This window comes from Hemibagrus wyckioides, linkage group LG16 (genome assembly GCF_019097595.1).
Source record: "Hemibagrus wyckioides isolate EC202008001 linkage group LG16, SWU_Hwy_1.0, whole genome shotgun sequence".
Lineage (NCBI taxonomy): Eukaryota > Metazoa > Chordata > Actinopteri > Siluriformes > Bagridae > Hemibagrus > Hemibagrus wyckioides.
The window spans coordinates 15,839,738-15,858,732 of NC_080725.1; the positions used below are offsets into that span (position 1 = coordinate 15,839,738).

Sequence of the window (18,995 nt, forward strand, 5' to 3'; positions counted from 1 at the left end):
TTTGGTTGCCATGGAGACAGCAGAAGAGTGAGCTGCACTTTGTCATTCTGTCTGCAGCTCACTCTCACTAACTCACTCGAGAGAGAGAGAGAGAGAGAGAGAGAGAGAGAGTTAGACGTAATTGTTCATTTTCTACATTCTCCTGTTCACCTCACTGTATAAATCCTTTATAACTTCTCTCTTCTCCTGTCCCTTGTTTAATTTCCTGTTTTGTTCGTCCACAGTGATGGTGACTGGTCAGGTTTGAGGAAAGAATAAAATTTATTGAATATGAAGAATTGCTTTGAGTTTCACACTTATGAGATACATAGTGAGTATAAAAGACAATTATTATTCCTAAATACATCATGTTCACGTTCACTTAGTGTGGAATTACAGCAAACACGACACTCTGAGCACTTCATCCCCTCCACCTAGGAAAGAAAATATTAGTGTTGCCATGGCAACACACCCAACACCAAAGACACACTGACCACGGTGATGGTTTATATATATATATATATATATATATATATATATATATATATATATATATATATGCTACACGCTAAAAAGCTAAAGTGCACTACACTATGGATGATGAAGCCATCAGGTGAGGATGACAGGAAGGTGCGAGTTTAACCCCCACACTTTTTTTTTTAACAGTGACGTGATGCTAGAAAGTTCCAGGTTCTATTGAAATGTAAGTCAGAAACTCGTCTTTACTGTAATTCCCGTGTGTCGTGAACAGCGCTGTGAGACTGTCAGTGATGATGTCATAATGATCCTGTTCATCTTTCTTCCCTTAGTTTGTGTTCGATTGTCAAGGGACATGAAGAGGACAAAACACCCAACTCAGGTCTCACACACATACACACACACACACACACACACATACACACACACACACACACACAGATTTCCTACAGCAGTATAGTGTTTTTAGAACACAGTCCACACAGTCTTGTTTACACAGGAAGTTAAAATACAAAAATGTAGGGTTGAGAAATGAGCAAATAACACATCATCATCATCATCATCAGTAACAGTGTCATCAGCAGCTCTGACATCAACCATTCATCATCATCACAATAAACTGACCTGAACTGTGTCCCAAACATCACTGTGTGATAAAATCGTCTTATTAGAACTGCTGCTAGCTGCAGTCTGCACTAACGTTGTTAATTAGAGCAGGTCTTTATTAGAATTAGAATATATATATATATATATATATATATATATATATATATATATATATATATATATATATATATATATATATATATATTTGTGTGTGTGTTATCTTTACTAGAAAGTGTATTCATTAGAAAGTGAAGTTTGGGACAGTGTTGAGAACCGGCATAAAAAAGAGTCACTAGTAAAGAGTACACTTTTAGAAGGGATTCTATGATTAGCTAGTCCTGCTAGCCAGTTAATTAAAAAGACTTATCAGTTTGGCACAGAGCCTTGACTCTAGAGGAGGAATGAAATCTAGGGTTAGGACATTGCTCATTATTCCATTCCTTTAAATTAGCCTCAGCAGCATCTGTCTCACTCTCTTATTCATTACAGTCTCACTCTGCCTCAGCTTGTCTCATCCTCTCTAACTCTGCCGCAGCCTGTCTCACTCCGTCTCAGCCTGTCTCACTCGTCTCACTTCGTCTCAGCCTATGTCACTCATATCAGCGTGTCTCACTCTGCCTCAGACTGTCTCACTCCATCTCAGCCTGCCTCATTCGTCTCCACCTGTCTCACTCCACCTCAACCTGTCTCACTCCACCTCAACCTGTCTCTCTTGTCTCAGCCTGTCTCACGGCACCTCAACCTGTCTCACTCTGCCTCAGCCTGTCTCAGTCTGCCTCTGCCTGTCTCACTCCACGTCAGCCTGTCTCACTCCACCTCAGCTTGTCTTACTCCACTTCAGCTTGTCTCACTCCGCCTCAACCTGTCTCACTCCGTCTCAGCCTCTTTCAGTCTCTTGGTTTATCTCACACTGTCTCACTCCAAGTGTCCTGGTATGTCTTAGTCCATCTGTCCTTCTCTGTCACTCTTCCTCCTTCGGTTGCAGTGTGTTTCAATAATACAGTGTCATCACATTCTGTCCTTCTTAGTTGGCACCACAGTGTTCCAGGTTTCTCGCTTTATCTCTCAGCTAGTCTCAGAACATGGGGAAAAAAATGTGCTGAATGTCTCACTCTGTCTCTTCCTGTCTCACTCTACCTTCTGTTTCCACTTACTCACTGTTCTGTTTTACTTTTTCACTTTGTCTCAGTCTGTTCCGGTTTAAATCTAACTCTCTTTCATGTCTCTCATTCCATCGCAGTCCAGAAGGAAATGTCACCAAAAGGTCTTACTTCATCTCAGAGGACCTGCTGCGTCTCCACAGTGATACGGAGGCGTTGGCTTTTCTCTATAAGGCTGACAGCAGTGTGTGTGTGTGTGTGTGTGTGTGTGTGTGTGTGTGTGTGTGTGTGTGTGTGTGTGTGTGTGTGTGTGTGTGTGTATTTACACCGATTCTCAGAATGATTCCAGTCTCTCCTTAAATAGAGTCTCTCCCACAGATATCTGAACAGTTTTCCCGGCCTGGATAATTTTCTCGTTTCATTGGTTGCTCAGTGTAAACATCGCCTTCGCTGTTCAGTCGTATAAATATAAAATGTGCAGTTTTGTCTTAGTGTAAGGACACGAGTAGTTTCTACCCTGGTTTGAGATACAACAACTGAGTGCTAGAATAAAATGGATATATTTCTTAAAGTAAATAGAATCTACCACTGGACTAAAACAGTGAAAGCTTCATCACTAACCTAACACTTTAGAACTAAACAGAGGTCATTTACACAAAAGTCTTTCCGCAAATGAAAATCGATATTGTATGGCGTCGAATCTGGAGTCTGTAGATCAGAAGATGATCACCAGTGATGATCATGTCTCATCGCAGTGGAGGTGATTCGCCGTGTCGCTCTGAGCAGCAGAAATGTTCAGCAGCCCTTAAAGAAATAAATACTCGAGAATGAAACATCACTGCTGCTCGAGCTTCTCCCTTTCTCTCCCTCTCTCTCTCCCAGCATCTCAGCGGGTCTCCGGGCATTTCTGTTGTTGGCTGAGGAGTAGAAGGATGGAACATTGCAGTTTCTTTCTTTCTTTTTTTCTTTCTAGTTTTTTCCTCCTTTTGTCAGTTCTTCATCAATCAGAAGCTGACCAGAGCATAAACCATGCTGCAAAAAGAGAGACAGTAACAAATCGGTCACGACTCGCACTTCTAACATTAAACAGTGACCTAATTCAGACTCAAAGCAGAACACAGTGTGTGTGTGTGGGTGCGTGTGTGTGTGTGTGTGTGTGTATGTGTGTGTGTTTAACTGTCAAGTGTTACCTGTACAGGTAGTAAAAGAAGGAGAGCAGGTAGAAGCCCAGTTTGCACCATGACTCTTTTTGGCAGTAATTAAGAATATCTGCGTTCATTACACTGACGGGGTCATACATCACCTCAGAGCCGTCAGCCGGCCGATGGAAAAACCTGCATGGAGAGAGAGAGAGAGAGAGAGAAAGGGGGGGGGTAACAAAAAAGTAACAATATCGTACAGTAACACAGTAAAGCCGTAAGAAAGTCCCGCAGTTACACAGTCACAGTTACAGATGTATTAATTATTCAGCAATTCATTAATGTGAAGAGGAAATGAACAATGAGGTCTGCTCTGTGTGTGTGTGTGTGTTTACCTCCACATGTGGTAGAAGAGCAGAGGGACGTTGAGACCAAGTGTGACCCACTCACCAGCACACAGGAACATCAGACAGAACAACCCATGGATAGAATATTCAGGAACCACCAACTGAAACACACACACACACACAGTCGAACAGGTTCTTCATATTATGTATTATTTCTCACTCACAGAAGGAGAAAAAACTCTCCCGTGTGTGTACAACTGTGTGTAGAGAAAACATTTAATCTTTCACAAATCATGAGTCATGAATTACTTACCCTCCTGAGCAAGTTACAGATTCTCTCGATGTTCAGGATTCTCTCTCTCTACAGACACACACACACACACAAACAAGGCATCATCATTTACTGCACAATACAAGTGTATAAATGTGTGTGTGTGTGTGTGTGCAATTACCGCTCTGGTTGGGTTGCTCTGGTCGATGGGGTTTTTAAAGTCAGTTCTCAGTTCATCAAAAGCAATGATCTAAAACACACACACACACACCAGTTTGAGTTGAGTGACATAAAAACAGTTTAATATTAAAATTGTTATATAAGTTAAATTATAATTTAATATAATACAATTATTAATTATAATAAATTAAATAATAATAATAAATTAAATAATAATAATAATAATAATAATAATAATAATAATAATAATAATAATAATAATAATAATAATGCAATTGAAAGACAAACTTGGAGTATTTTGTGTTTTTGAGTTCATATATCTGAGATAATATTCCTTTGATTTGTGATGACAGTTTTGTCTTTAGTAATGGGCAACATGTCATGCTCCTTATGGAACATGTGTGAATCTTCAGGACAGAGGAGGTCACACGTTATGGTTTCTCTCTAACACGACAAACTGTGTTTAACTTCAGTCGAGAGATAAAAGACAGACTGCTGAGTGAACAACTCCTATATTAATATTAAATACATCTCCTGAAAAAAAAACCCTACCTACTTTTTAAATCAGCATGACCATGATGCCTCTGGACCTGAAACTGAACATGATGATCTATCAGTTTGAGAGTTAGCTCACCCTGTGTTTTTGGTAGGAGGTCAGACTAAACTGGATTTTCACTTGGTGAGTACTGAGGAAAATCTTCAGGAAGCTGGGTTTTTTTTTTTTTACTGGTTTTGCACTAATTTGCTGCTGGGTGACTGGACTGCAGTAACCCTCACCGTGTCCATGTTGCTGCTCTGGGTTCTGAAAACCACTTGAGTTTGTTTAGGTATTCAGAGGTTATAGTGTAATTCTTTTTTTTTTTTGCAGAAGGAAAATCCCATTACTGAAATACGACAGCATTAACAGGACAAACAGTAAATACCACAACACCAGCAGGGGGAGCTGATGAGCTGGTGTAGAGAGGAACGCCTGCTGTAAAGTATTAAAAAAACCTCTGCTATTTCATCATTATGTGATTTCCAAAATAAATAAAAGCCTTTATTTCTCATATATACTTTACAAAGCATTGTTTCTTTTTGTAAATAGCAGCTTGTTAAGGAGCAGGCAGGGTCAGCCACAGTCCAGCTGCATGAAACACGTAAGGTTCAGGGTCTTGAACCCCTGACTTGCTGATCGCTAACCCAGAGCCTCTCACCACTGAGCCACCACTGCACCCTCATGCCTCATCGCTCCTGTTTAATCCGCTTCATCACCATTTAACAAAAAACCTGCGTCTGACTGCAGCAATGCTTTCTGGGTAAAAACTCTCATTACTGTTTACATAACCCATATCACTGAAGCTGATACATTTACAAAATGAACCCATAAAGATGAGTGAGCACAAAGTGATGAAGGATGATAACATCATCAGTCAGCATCAGATTGACTTCAGGAATGATGAGAGTGGCTGAAATAACTTCAAGTTGAATGCACACACACACACACGTACACACACACACGTACACACACACACACGTACACACACACACACACACAGATACAAGCCCCAGCAGTTTCACCCCGTTTTCTTTCTCTTTCCCTTTACTGTTCTGTAAACAGATGCAGTTTCCATGGTGACTGCATGTGCCCCAAAGTGGGCGCCATGGTTACTACAGGCTCGATCTGATTGGCTGAGAGGGAGGAGGAGAGGAGATGAGAGGAGAGGAGAGGGGGAGGGGGGCAAATTATAGTTTAATAAGCATGCTCAATAACATGCTGTGTGTGTGTGTGTGTGTGAGAGAGAGAAAGAGAGAGACACAGAGAGAAAAAGAGAGTAATAAAAATCTCAGGAGTCTCCTAAGTAAATTTAATGCTGATTAATTAAACTGTACAGCAGTGTTTATGCAGATTGTCTGTCTTCCTTTTCCTTTTTTGTCTTTCGGTATTCTCTCTCTCTCTCTCTCTCTCTCTCTCTCTCCCCATCTCTCTCGATCTCTCTCTCTGTGTCTGTCTGTCTCATAATCAATTTTTTCCCGCTCTCTTTTTCCTCTGTTCATTGTAGATGCATTACTGTGTTGCGCTACAGTTCAATATAACACATCATGTGAGAATGACAAAAATAACTACAGCTGAAGTGAAAATAAAGGTAATAACACTCTGTCTGTCTGTCTGTGTGTGTGTGTGTACTGCAAAAGCAGACAGACAGCTTTTGCAGTACACACACACACACACACACACGTACAATGGTTGTATCACACTTGATTGACAGCTGGGACTCCATCACCTTTCTTTTTCTCTGTCTGTATCTCTGCTGGGATCAACAGGTCATCTGTGTGTTTAAGTGTGTGTGTGTGTGTGTATGTGTGTGTGTGTGCATGCTGTGCTCACCTGCCAGATGACAAAGAAGATAAGTGCAGCACATAGGACGAGCGTGAGCATATAGCAGAAGGCGGCAAAGGTGAAGGCCATCGCTGTTCCAGAGGCCAGTGTGACAATCGCTTTGGCCGAGAGAGAGAGACAGACTCACCTGTCTCTCCCTCTCTCTCTGTCTCTCTCCCTCTCTCTCTTCTGTCTGTCTGTGGTTCTTTTTTACTATATCTCACTCTTCCCTCACCGCTCACTGTCCCTATGTCTGTCTACCTGTCTACCTGAGAGAGAGAGACAGAGTGAAGCACTCCTTCCTTCTTTCCTTCCTGTGTGTTCTCTGATTTTCTCAGTGCATGAGCCCGACAGACTGTCTGTGTGTGTATGTGTGTGTGTGTGTATGTGTGTGTGTGTGTTGTCTAGGCTCCTCCTTAAGCAGAACTCCTACAACTGATTGGTCGCCCCCTCATCTCTCTCTCTCTCTCTCTCTCTCTCTCTCTCTCTCTCTCTCTCTCATTCTGTGTGTGTGTGTGTGTGTGTGTGTGTGTGTGTTAGCATTTAAACAATGCTCAGGTGATGCTCTAGGGTCAGATTCATGTTCAAATTTACACCAAATTCAGACTCAAGTGTGTGACCAGGGGCAGACACACACACACACACCCATACACCCACACAAACACACACACACACATACACGCACATATCACTATTAATGCTATTAATATTAGTGTGCATAATGAGTGTGAGACATAGTTAGACACACTGTGTGTGTGTGTGTGTGTGTGTGTAATACTTGTCTCACTAGTGTCTGCAACCTGCATATGTTACTGCGGAGCGCCATCTGCTGGACATTATTACACGTTTACCAACTAGCAAAAACTACACAGACACACACACACACACACACACAATATCACAACGGTATTAATACACTTTATACACTCAGTACTCAGAGAGAGAGAGAGAGAGAGAGAGAGAGAAGAGGAGAAGAGGAGCAGGGGGAGGAACCCTCACCACACTACAGTCTCTACACGAGGTGGAGCTGATAGAGATGGTACTCTCCAATATTCATCCTACACAACCTTATCAATATCTAAAAGATCAGAAAAAACAGTTCAACACTGCAATGTTAGAACTGAAAGTAGAACTTGAAAAGATACAAGAAGACAAAGAAAATCTGAGGATTGAGCTTAATACCATAAGAGAAGAGCTCTACCTCAGGGACAATAAAAAAAAAAGACAATAAAAACCCTGAGAGAGCAGCTAAAGGAACTCAAAACCAGTATGGAGCCACCAAAACTAGCAGAGGACCTCACATGCAGCTCCTAAACTCACATCCATGACCATCAAACCCTCAACCACAACCACCAAACACCATAACACAGCCACCAAGACCCCAGACTGAACCACCAAGACACCAGAGAGAATCACCAAAACCCCAGACAGAACCACCAAAAACCCAGACAGAACCACCAAGACCCCAGACAGAACCACCAAAACCCCAGACAGAACTACCAAAACCCCAGACAGAACCACCAAGACTCCAGACAGAACCACCAAAACCCCACACAGAACCACCAAAACCCCAGACAGAACCACTAAAACCCCAGACAGAACCACCAAGACCCCAGACAGAACCACCAAGACCCCAGACAGAACCACCAAAACCCCAGACAGAACCACCAAGACCCCAGACAGAACCACCAAACCCCCAGAAAGAACCACCAAACCCCCAGAAAGAACCACCAAAACCCCAGACAGAACCACCAAGACCCAGGACAGAACCACCAAGACCCAGGACAGAACCACAGAATTCTGATGTGAAAACAGGTACTGCCACAGAAAAATGTCCCACAAAATCTCCAGCTCACACATACACCGACACAGACGTTGTCATATTAATAGACTCAAATGGAAAATTCCTAGATGAAGAAAAGCTCTGCCCTGGTCATCGAGTCACTAAACTGTGGTGTCCCAGGACCAGCAATGAAACTGAGCTTATCACCAAGACCATCTCCAATGAGGCAAGCCACATCATTATTCACACTGGTACTAATGATCTAAGATCACAACAGGAAAGAGTGGCTGAATTTTCACCCTGCCACCATTCAAAGGGTGAATGCAGAGATCACCCGCGGCTGTGCATTAATGGCAAACGTTCACCTGGCACACCACCCCAACCTTAAAATCCACAGCCTCCATAATTACGTCCACCTACGCAAGGACATGGTCAGCATGTTTGCAAAGAACCTTAAAGATGCCACTCTTGGATGCAACCCAGATAGCCCTCAGGAGAACAACAAACAACCCAATCTCCTCAGACAACCCTACTCACCACCAATGAAGATCAGAGCACAGCTACTAGACCATCACCAGTATCCTCCCCCCGGCACCAACCACCCATTCATACACCCAGAGCAGCCCAAGTACAACGGTCCACCACCTCACCTAGACACCCCGGTATCAGCCCAGTGACCCCACCACCACCCGGACCCACCCAACGGTCACAGCGACAGAGCTACGCCGCTGTAGTAAACACACCAAGTAGTCCAGCAGACCTGGGAGAAATCAAACACCTTCTCAACCTTATATGCACCAGACAGTGCTGAACATATCCACTAAGAACACTGGTGCGCTCACACACATGCACACACACACACACACACAGTATGTATATGTTTCCATAGTTTGTTTACATGCTTTGTGAAAACATGCATTAATCCATTTCAGGTTTATCTCTGCCTTAAAACTATTTGTATTTGTAATCTGATCTCATCTCTTCTTCTGATATGAAACCACTTTCAATTTGTATGTGGAACATTCAGGGCATTACATCTTCTCTTTTTGGGTGCAAAATTAAAACCTGTGAATTTAAGAATAACACAGAAGACACAGATATTATCATCCTCCAAGAAACCTGGAGTAAATCTATCGCTCACTGTCCCTCTAACTATAATGAAATAATCATCCCATCCATTAAACATCCTGCTGTTAAAAAAGGGAGAGACTCAGGCGGGATTTCATAGCACCCCAAAAATTAAATAAATCACAGATTTGGCTTAAAATCAAAAAATATATTTTAAATTCTACAAAAGACATTTTCCTATGTGCAGTATATATTCCTCCCAGTGACTCCTCTTATTACGATCTTCCCCCAGCTCCACACTGAGATCTGTAGCTACCAGGCCCAGGCAAATGTACTGATCTGTGGAGATCTGAACGCCTACACCGGCTCTCTCTCTGACCTTAACACAGAGGATGGAAGCTCTTTTATATTTGGACAACATTACCTAAGAAACCTGACCAACTTCCCCGACACAACTTCGACTGGCAGGTCAATAAAAATGGAAAGGACCTGCTGCAGCTCTGTCAAAGCCTGGGTCTGTACATTGTAAAAGGAAGGACATGAGGAGACTCTTTAGTCAGGTACACGTTCTGCTCACCTCTTGGCAGTACAGTAGACTATATGATAACTATATGAATGTCAGCGCATTCACTGCTAAGCCACTTACCCCTCTGTCTGACCACAGCCAAATTATTGTGTTCATTAAAAGGACAGAAACTAACCCCACTACACACACACAGCCCATAAAGATGTACAACATCCAGAAACCATAAAGATGGGCCCAGAACAGCACAGAACTGTTCCAGAAAGCAATAGGCAGCCAAGAAAATTCAAACACTATTAGACACCTCTCTAGACACGACATACACTCACAGTAAAAAAGGCATCAATCTTGCAGTTAGAAATATAAACCATATTTTCATTAGAACTGCACAAATAAGTCAGTTAAAACAATTTAGTAACACGACCGAAAAATCCAACTGATAATTTTTCCAAAGAAAATGATCCAATCAAAAACACAGAGATCCAAATAATGCGGAATTACGCCTTTGTTACTGTGATACTTTAAGACTTTATAAATGTACACTCAGAATCAAAAAAAGCCCAATATACCCCAAAACAACTGACACTAATTGGGGAGTCCATAAACACTAATAGTTTCTGGGAGCACTGGAAAAATCTAATTAAAACTAAATCTGGCAATATAAAATGGTGACATATGGGTCAGTCACTTCAAAATCAATTTATACTCCTAATAATAACAACAACAAAATGAAACAAAACATTATCATTAAAAAACTGGACACCTTAGAATTGCCTATAAAAGACTCCCAAAAATCCCATGGATGCCTCAGTCAAATAAATTTGACTGAGGCATCTGTGTGAACAGTAACCTGGGGAAGGTTTTATGCAGCATCATTAATTCGAGACTTATAGACTTCCTTATGAAACACAGTGTCTTGAGTAAAAGTCAAATTGGATTCATACCAAATCACCGCACCAGTGATCATATTTACACCCTATACACCCTGATTGACCTACATGTGAACCAAAACAAAAACTAAATATTTGCATGTTTCGTAGATTTCCAAAAACCTTTTGATTCTAATTTGGCACAAAGGTTTATTTTATAAAATTATTGAAAGTGGCAGCATCAAAAGAACTAAATTCTTCCATCAGGAGCGTGGAGTGAGACAGGGGGTGCTGCCTGAGCCCAACACTCTTTAATACATATATTAATGAATTGGCCTCCAGATGTCATGGAAACACAACACAATTCACCATAGGAACATACAAAATAGAAAACTGCAAAGAGTACAACTACCTAGGACTGAAAATGAGCTCCAAAGGAAGTTTCAGTCCAGCAGTGAATGAGCTGACCGAGAAAGCACTCAGGGCGTTCTACACAATCAAAAAACAAATTCAGATTCACATCCCAATTCCAATCTGGCTCAAATTATACCAATCAACAATCCAACCTATTCTGATGTATGGGAGTGAGGTCTGGGGGCCACTGACACGCCAAAATGTTACACAATGGGATAAACACCCAGCTGAAATGATGCACACACAAAAAATACATTCTGCAAATCCACAGAAACACCACAAACACTGGCTGCCGAGCCGAATTAGGCCGAATCCCACTGCTGCTCAAAATTCTGAAAAGATACATCAAATATTGGTTCCACCTAAAACACAGTGACCCCCAGAGCTATCACTACAAAGCCCTGCAGTGCCAAGAGCTGAGCAGAGAGAAGAGTCTCTTCACCCGGCTGGTCCTGACCCTCAGCTCATCAACACACACTAACACACTTCTACATCAGGAGCAGCTGCACAAACTGAGGGACAGTGAGAGGCCCACCCAATCATCACAGACACACACACACACACACACACAGCCCTGTTTGTCTTAAGATCTTAATAATTATATTTATTTATATATTTTATAATTATATTCTATCATATTTATGTTCCTATGTTTCTGTGTTCCTGGAAACTCAATGTTCTCAGTAATGTGTTTGTTAATAAGGGATGTTCTTCTCTTTACTGTAATGCAATGAAATTGAGAGAGAGAGAGAGAGAGAGAGAGAGAGAGAGACTAAGGAACAGCCACACACACACACACTATCATACCCTTGCACACACAACTATACTGTCACACACACACTATCTTCTCTCCTCACACTCATGTCTGATTATTCTTCATTCTGCAGGATCTGTGGATCTGTTCGCTCATTCATTAAAAGAATAAAAAGAAAATAGTGAGACGGAGTTGATCTCATCAGTGATTAATTAATAATTCTGTTCTTATAAATCGCACAAATTTAATCTATTATTTAACTTAATGCCTAATACTCCGTCTGTCTCTCTCTGTGTCTGAAGCTAATACAGTAACACGCGGAACTAAAGTGCGGTGGTATGGAGTTCCGGTCGGAGCAGAGAGCGTGTGCACACAGCGTGGATGGAGCAGAAAAACATGGCGTGTGTGAAAAGTCAGCAGTGTTCAGTGTGGGTCGGAGCGGAGACGGGCATCCTGAAGGGTGAGATCTCTCTCTCTCTCTCTCTCTCTCTCTCTCTCTCTCTCTCTCTGTGTGTGTTCCTCAGTCTCTCTCTCTCTCTCTCTCTCTCTCTCTCTCTCTGTGTGTTCCTCAGTCTCTCTCTCTCTCTCTCTCTCTCTCTCTCTGTGTGTGTTCCTCAGTCTCTCTCTCTCTCTCTCTGTGTGTTCCTCAGTCTCTCTCTCTCTCTCTCTCTCTCTCTCTCTCTGTGTGTGTTCCTCAGTCTCTCTCTCTCTCTCTCTCTCTCTCTCTCTGTGTGTTCCTCAGTCTCTCTCTCTCTCTCTCTCTCTCTCTCTCTCTCTGTGTGTTCCTCAGTCTCTCTCTCTCTCTCTCTCTCTCTCTGTGTGTGTTCCTCAGTCTCTCTCTCTCTCTCTGTATGTGTGTGTGTGTTCCTCAGTCTCTCTCTCTTGCTTACAGAGACTGAGGAACTGACACACACACACACACACACACACACACAGAGCACTGACACTAGAGACTCTTTACATACATAATACACACACACACAGTATCTGTCATGGAGTGTTAGGTATTGAGTGTATAAATTGTGTTAATACCGCTGTAACATTGTGTGTGTGTGTGTGTGTGTGTGTGTTAATTTCCCACTGTGTTTAGGTGTGTGTGTGAGCAGGAAGCAGGTATATAATTTTTGTGAGATGCGCAACCTGAGCCGAGATGAGGAGATCTGCACCATCACCTGGGGGGATGAGCACGAATCAGAGGTTGGTGTGTGTGTGTATGTGTGTGTGTGTGTGTATGTGTGTATGTATGTATGTATGTGTGTGTGTGTGTGTGTGTTTATTCCAGGAAGAGCTGCTAAACACATAAAGCACACACATGTTGCTCTCAGAGTAAACAGAACACCAGTGTATTGATGTGTAATACACTAATTGTGTAACGCTATTGTTTATAGTGATACTATATTGTAGTGATTACTGTGCCTTTTATCGTGTGTGTGTGTGTGTACATATCTCAGGTGTTGATTGGGAGTGTAAACGGCAGAGTAAAGACTTTCAGTACAGAAAAGGGAATATTCACTGAGAGTCGAGAGTGTGCGGATTTAACACACGGACGATTTACTGGCCTTGCAGTCACTGACAGGTACACACACACACATCTGGAAGTATTCCACCAGCTCAACAAGTGCTAATTTCTATCAATTTCAGGTCCTCATGCACAGATAAGTGTAAATCCCATTCAGTTACTGTGGCAAAATCTGCATTTTTCTCAAACCTGTTGGACATCTGATTCATTTCCATAGCTACACTTAACCTGAATTTAATAGTTCTGCTGAAGTGCAATAAAAGCATATACAGTATAACAGCTGGCTATATTATTATATAGTTACGGTTAATATCCGATGTAGGAAGCCTCCTGGTGGTCCAGCGGCAGGATCCCGCACTCTCATTGCCGCAGCCTGGGTTCGATTCCCAGGCAGGGCGCTAACCCAGCCACTGAAGAGTTAACTCTCAGTGCTGGTCCCAAGCCTGGATTAAATGGGAGGGTTGCTTCAGGAAGCGCATCCGGCTTAAAACCTGTGCCAAATGATCTGCTGTGGTGACCCCCAACAGGGAGCAGCCGAAAGAACAACATCATCCAATGTAGGAATAACAGAACTGTTTGGATGTGGCCCCATATCTTTTTAAGAGCTCAAAGAATTGGACAATTAGCTGCTCAGCAACCAACCCATCACATAGCGACTAATAACATAAGCTGTGACCAATTAGCTATTTGACATTACGTTTTTACGCTGCTGAAGACACTGGATGGAGCTTCACACTGCAGATGGACAGAGCTGAAAAGCAATCCTAAGTAGTTATGAACCTAGAATATTTTTAAAAATGGAGCGTGATCATAGCTTGAAACTTGCCATGTCCTGATCTCTCTGTCTGTACCCTAGTACTTCTGTTTCACACTTTGACTTAAATCTTGTGTGTATTTGCTCTCAGGTCGTTAATAACGTGTGTTGAATCTGGATTGCTGAAGGTGTGGCCTGAAGCAGGCAATGAAACAGTAAGGTTCTCTCTGTCTGATAAGCAATGTACTGTAGCTAGGTTGTAGTCTGTAATACACTGGTAAAAATTTCAGACAAAGAGTGTGTGTGTGTATGTGTGTAGGTGGAAATAAATGTGGGGAGTGGAGTGTGCCGAATGAGACAGAACTCTTCAGAGCGCCACCATGTGGCCACAGGAGGAAAGGAGAACCCACTGAAAGTTTGGGATCTGCAGAGACCGGACACGCCCATCTTCACTGCCAAGAATGTGAGTGAGAGAAACTCACACAAACACATCATGTTCATGTCTCTGTGAATGACCTCCACCAGCTCATCTACATAAGAAAAGAGGTTTTGGGCTAGTTTTGATGTCTCTCAGTGAGGAATATTGTCTGTGGAAACCAAAGCAGTGAGCATCAGCATGTGGGGGTCTGCAGCAACCTGCAGTGGGCGGGGCTTACTGAGCTGTTGTGTTATTTTGTTAGACCTTGTAGCGATCCCCCCATGTAACACTGATGAGAGTTCATGATACACTGTGTGTGTGTGTGTGACTTTCTGTCTCTTGGGTTGCTACATCACAATCATAAATAATTGTATATCATGAACCTGGAATATTTTTTAAAATGTAGCTTGGGCTGCTCTCTAATATCCCCTCTCTCTCTTGCCCACACACACACATTCTCCCTCATGTCTTAGGTTGCTAATGACTGGTTGGATCTGCGTGTCCCTGTGTGGGTTAGAGATATGGCGTTCCTCACACAATCCAACAAGATCATCACATGCACAGGACATCACCAGGTCTGTTTCTATGTGCAAGACTGTCTGTCTGTCTCTCTATCTGTCAGTCTGTGACCCTGTCTGTCTCTCAGGTGCGTGTGTATGACCCGTCGTGTCAGAGGAGGCCAGTGCTGGAGGCGGAGTTTGGGGAGGTTCCACTGACGGCGCTCTCGGTTCCACCTGGTGAGAACAGTGTGGTGGTGGGGAACACACACGGTCAGCTTGCCACCCTCGACCTGCGTAAAGGTGTGTGTGTGAAGGAACTATTGGGATTTTGAGCTGAGGATAAATCTTTTGTTAGGGCCTAGGACTGGCCAGTGAGATTACTGTACCTATGTGCAATGGGTGGAGTCAGTCAGTTACACCAACTGTGCGTTTATAAGTTTTCAGAAGTAATTTAATATGATCTCTGGTGTGTGCGCGCGTAGGTCTTGTACGTGGGTGTATGAAAGGCACGGCAGGCAGTGTGAGGGGGTTACAGTGTCACCCATCATTACCCCTCGTTGCCTCCTGCGGCCTTGACAGATTCCTTCGCATACACAACCTACAGGACAGAACATTAATACACAAGGTACACACACACATACTCCTGTCTGTTTGCCCTCTATAACATTTAGTCATAATACCTGTGTAAATGACGTTTATGTGTGTGTGTAGGTGTATCTGAAGTCCCGGCTGAACTGTGTGTTGCTCTCCAGCAGAGATCTCCAGGTGAGTGCATCAGTGTTTGTTTATCTTTTATGAAACCAGGGGGCAGTGTGTGTGATCTACTGTATGGGCCAGGGCCCTTAAACATCGAACTTGTGTGAGTGTGTGTGTGAGAGAGAGAGAGAAAGAGAGAGAGAGAGAGAGTGGGGGTGTGTTTGTGTGTATATGGGAGAGAATATATATGTGTGTGTGTATATGGGAGAGAATATATATTTGTGTGTGTGTGTGGGAGAGTGTGAGATGGTGTTAACTGAGGCTTTATCATTGCTTCCCCTGAAGCAGTCTGTGTCAGAAGAGGAAGAACAGCTGGGGGAGACAAAAACAGAAGAGGATGAGGTCTGGGATGCCATGGAAACAGTGACGGAAAAGAGCAGCAAAAGAGCAGCACAAGATGAGGATGAGGTCCGAGATGCACAGGAGAGAGACAAGAAGAAAAAGACAAAGAAGTGACAACAGTTTTATCGCTAATGGTTATTTTGTGTGTCTTTATGGGCTGGTTAATAAGATTAAACTCTCAGTGCTCAACTGTGTGTGTGTGTGGCTTTAATCAGGACTCTCAGGAGAACAGGTTGTCTTTTTGAGTCTTGGTTCTCGTAAAGGTTCTTATGACACTTATCCAAGTGAAGGTTCTCATGCAGTACCTGTGGCGTCCGTTAGGAGGCAGCAGCACACAAGCTAAACAATCCTCTGAACCTCAGCACTGAAGGTGTGGAAATGAGCTAACATTCATTAATATCTGATTCTGTTAGGTTTGAGATGAAACTGAGCATAAGTTATTTGTTCTACACTTTAAAGATTATTTATAGGATTATATAAAGTAATGATTACTTCTCTAATGGTAAAACATTTATTTGCGTTTACTTTGGCTTTAAATTTCCCTTTGAGATGAATACAGTATCTATCTATCTATCTATCTATCTATCTATCTATCTATCTATCTATCTATCTATCTATCTATCTGTCTACATAAAGTGTGCAAGAATAGTGCAGAGTGCAAACAGCTGAAGGTTTAAGGATTCAGAGAGAATGGGTCAGGGCTCTTAGTCCCCAATCTAGTGAGCTAGTATAAGGATGTGTTTCTGATTCCAGCGCTCTTCTGTAAGTCTCAGTGGATAATAACATCTGCTGAACATCATAAAAAGAAACAGTTGAAGCTTTATGAATTTATGGGATTTTTTTTTTACCCCCCATCAGTGAGGGGGAAAAAATGGCTTAGTGTTTCACAGCATGAGACTACACACTCTACCTAAATAGACAGAGCATCTGTTGTCCAGAGAAATTTTTAAAACACTGTAACAATGATTGTGTGTGTGTGTGTGTGTGTGTGTGAGAGAGAGCGAGATACATTTGAGACACTAGACCAGAAGTGCAGCTTTCATTTTCTGGTAATAAAATCTAGATGTTAAACAGATCACATGAACAAAAGTATTGGATCAGATCATCTTACAGTAAATGACACTTAAGTAATATTTATTTGCATTTTCCTCGTACACAATAAACGGCATCAATCCTGACAATTCTGCTGATTGACTTGTTCAGTCTGAAACCTTCCACTTTCCCCCTGATGAAGTCTTCTGTTTAGTGTCACTGTTTTGGATTGTTGTCTTGCTGCATGACCAAGTTCCTCCTCATCAGACTGGACACGTTTCTCTGTGATCAGACAAAATGTTTATGTAGACGTCTGAGTTCATTGTGCCGCCATCATGAGCTCCATCATCAGTGGAGATCAATGAGAATGTTCCAGAAACAGCCATGAAGCCCAAGCTATGACACCACCACCACCATGTTTCAGAGATAAACTCATATGTTCTGGATCATAAGCAGATCCTTTCTTTCTCCACACTTTACCCTTTCATCACTTTGCTAGAGGTTCAGGACTTTCGTGGATCATCTCTGCACTTCTTTGTCAATTCCAGTCTGATCATCTGAGTCTTACTGCTGATTAGAAGTTTCTACCTTGTAGTGATCTTCTTAAAGTCTTTTTCAAATGGTGGATTGTGATTCCTTCACCCTGAACTTATTGCTATTGGTGATGTCCTTGAATGCTGTTTTTTTGACTTTTTCTTCACAGCTCTCACAATGTTTGTCATCAGATGCTGTTGTTGATCTTTCTGGTGTCATAGACACGTTTTTAACAGTGTATGTGGGCGTGTATGTATGTATGTATGTATGTATGTATGTATTTATTTATTTATTTATTTATAGATGCATTGTGTGAGTGCTAAAGTGCAACAGTGAGATCGTTATCATTATCATGATCATTATTCCCGGTTATAATGATGTTCTCGTGGTGTAATCAGTGCTGTTCGCTATTACACTGGAGTATCCTGGGTAACTTTGTGTGTGTGTGTGAGTTTTGCTCTTACACCTAACCCTGTGCACATAAACCACACCCAGTCTCTCCTGTGATAAGATAACACACATACAAAAAAAGTTAGGAGTCTTTACTGGTCACCATCCCACACACACCCCTTCAGAGCCATAATATCATCGAAATATTTGTAAATTAAGAATAATTAATCACACTTCTGTCTCTACTTGATGTTCAAGACATGTGTAATAAACTCTTTTTTTAAATTATTAAAATCAGCCATAATTGTGGCTCTGTGTGTGAGACAATAATTAACTTTCTTGTCATACAGGAATTTTTATTAGACTATTAAACCCTCATCCTGTGTGCGTGGAGAGTCCAGAGTCTGTGAGTGTGTGTGCAGTATTATAACTGTAATAAAGCTGACATAGCAAATGTGAATTGATCACGGTTGATTAACACACGCTCATTGAGTGAGGGAGCTCTACGCTCTGATTGGTGGGTTGGGTGTGTGTGCTGCTCTGAAAATCATCATTTTAAACTGGTCCTGATTCTAATTTTTCGATTTGTGAAAACTTTTGGAGATTTCTAGCCATAGAACCTGGATGCCAAGTTAGCTACCTCATTTAGCCAATGTTTGTGATGCACCGATGGTTGTTGTCAGGGTAAAGTAACATTATATTCTGACTGGGTTTGAGAAAATGAACACAACCCTGAAATCCCGCTGGAGTGAGAGTCACTGAACTAATAATGATCAAACCAACCAGCTAAGCTAGCTAATATTAGTGATATAACCTAATTAAGAGGAGAGATGTGTTCTAATTTGAATATTCAGAGATGTAGGTATATGTCATCATTTGTG

General features: G+C 42.1%; 2 protein-coding genes across 3 annotated transcripts; one reads left to right on the top strand and one right to left on the bottom strand.

Moving 5' to 3' along the window:
* Nucleotides 1-242: 242 nt before the first annotated feature.
* On the bottom strand, nt 243-6,852 carry cnih2 (cornichon family AMPA receptor auxiliary protein 2). The gene is made up of 6 exons (XM_058411231.1): nt 6,468-6,852; nt 4,101-4,169; nt 3,962-4,009; nt 3,697-3,809; nt 3,353-3,496; nt 243-3,194 (listed from the first exon to the last, which is right to left on the bottom strand). The coding sequence occupies exons 1-6, from the start codon at nt 6,546-6,548 to the stop codon at nt 3,167-3,169; spliced, it is 483 nt and encodes a 160-aa protein (XP_058267214.1). The 5' UTR covers nt 6,549-6,852; the 3' UTR covers nt 243-3,166.
* Nucleotides 6,853-12,180: 5,328 nt separating this feature from the next.
* On the top strand, nt 12,181-16,341 carry wdr74 (WD repeat domain 74). Of its 2 annotated transcripts, none has more exons than XM_058411199.1 (10): nt 12,181-12,329; nt 12,960-13,066; nt 13,321-13,445; nt 14,294-14,357; nt 14,462-14,605; nt 15,034-15,135; nt 15,207-15,360; nt 15,543-15,685; nt 15,772-15,825; nt 16,102-16,341. In XM_058411199.1, the coding sequence occupies exons 1-10, from the start codon at nt 12,251-12,253 to the stop codon at nt 16,270-16,272; spliced, it is 1,143 nt and encodes a 380-aa protein (XP_058267182.1). In that variant the 5' UTR covers nt 12,181-12,250; the 3' UTR covers nt 16,273-16,341. The 2 variants fall into 2 exon arrangements, with proteins under 2 accessions (XP_058267182.1, XP_058267183.1); XM_058411200.1 differs by having other exon boundaries at nt 16,105-16,341.
* The last annotated feature ends 2,654 nt before the right edge of the window (nt 16,342-18,995 follow it).

Excerpts from the sequence above, each read along its gene's own strand:
- cnih2 (XM_058411231.1), bottom strand. The coding sequence starts at position 6,548 with ATGGCCTTCACCTTTGCCGCCTTCTGCTATATGCTCACGCTCGTCCTA. Across the intron at positions 4,170-6,467 it reads TCTTCTTTGTCATCTGGCAG|ATCATTGCTTTTGATGAACT; the intron begins GTGAGCACAGCA and ends TGTGTGTTTTAG. Across the intron at positions 3,195-3,352 it reads TTCTTTTACTACCTGTACAG|CATGGTTTATGCTCTGGTCA; the intron begins GTAACACTTGAC and ends CTCTTTTTGCAG.
- wdr74 (XM_058411199.1), top strand. The coding sequence starts at position 12,251 with ATGGAGCAGAAAAACATGGCGTGTGTGAAAAGTCAGCAGTGTTCAGTG. Across the intron at positions 12,330-12,959 it reads GGAGACGGGCATCCTGAAGG|GTGTGTGTGTGAGCAGGAAG; the intron begins GTGAGATCTCTC and ends CACTGTGTTTAG. Across the intron at positions 13,067-13,320 it reads GGGATGAGCACGAATCAGAG|GTGTTGATTGGGAGTGTAAA; the intron begins GTTGGTGTGTGT and ends TACATATCTCAG.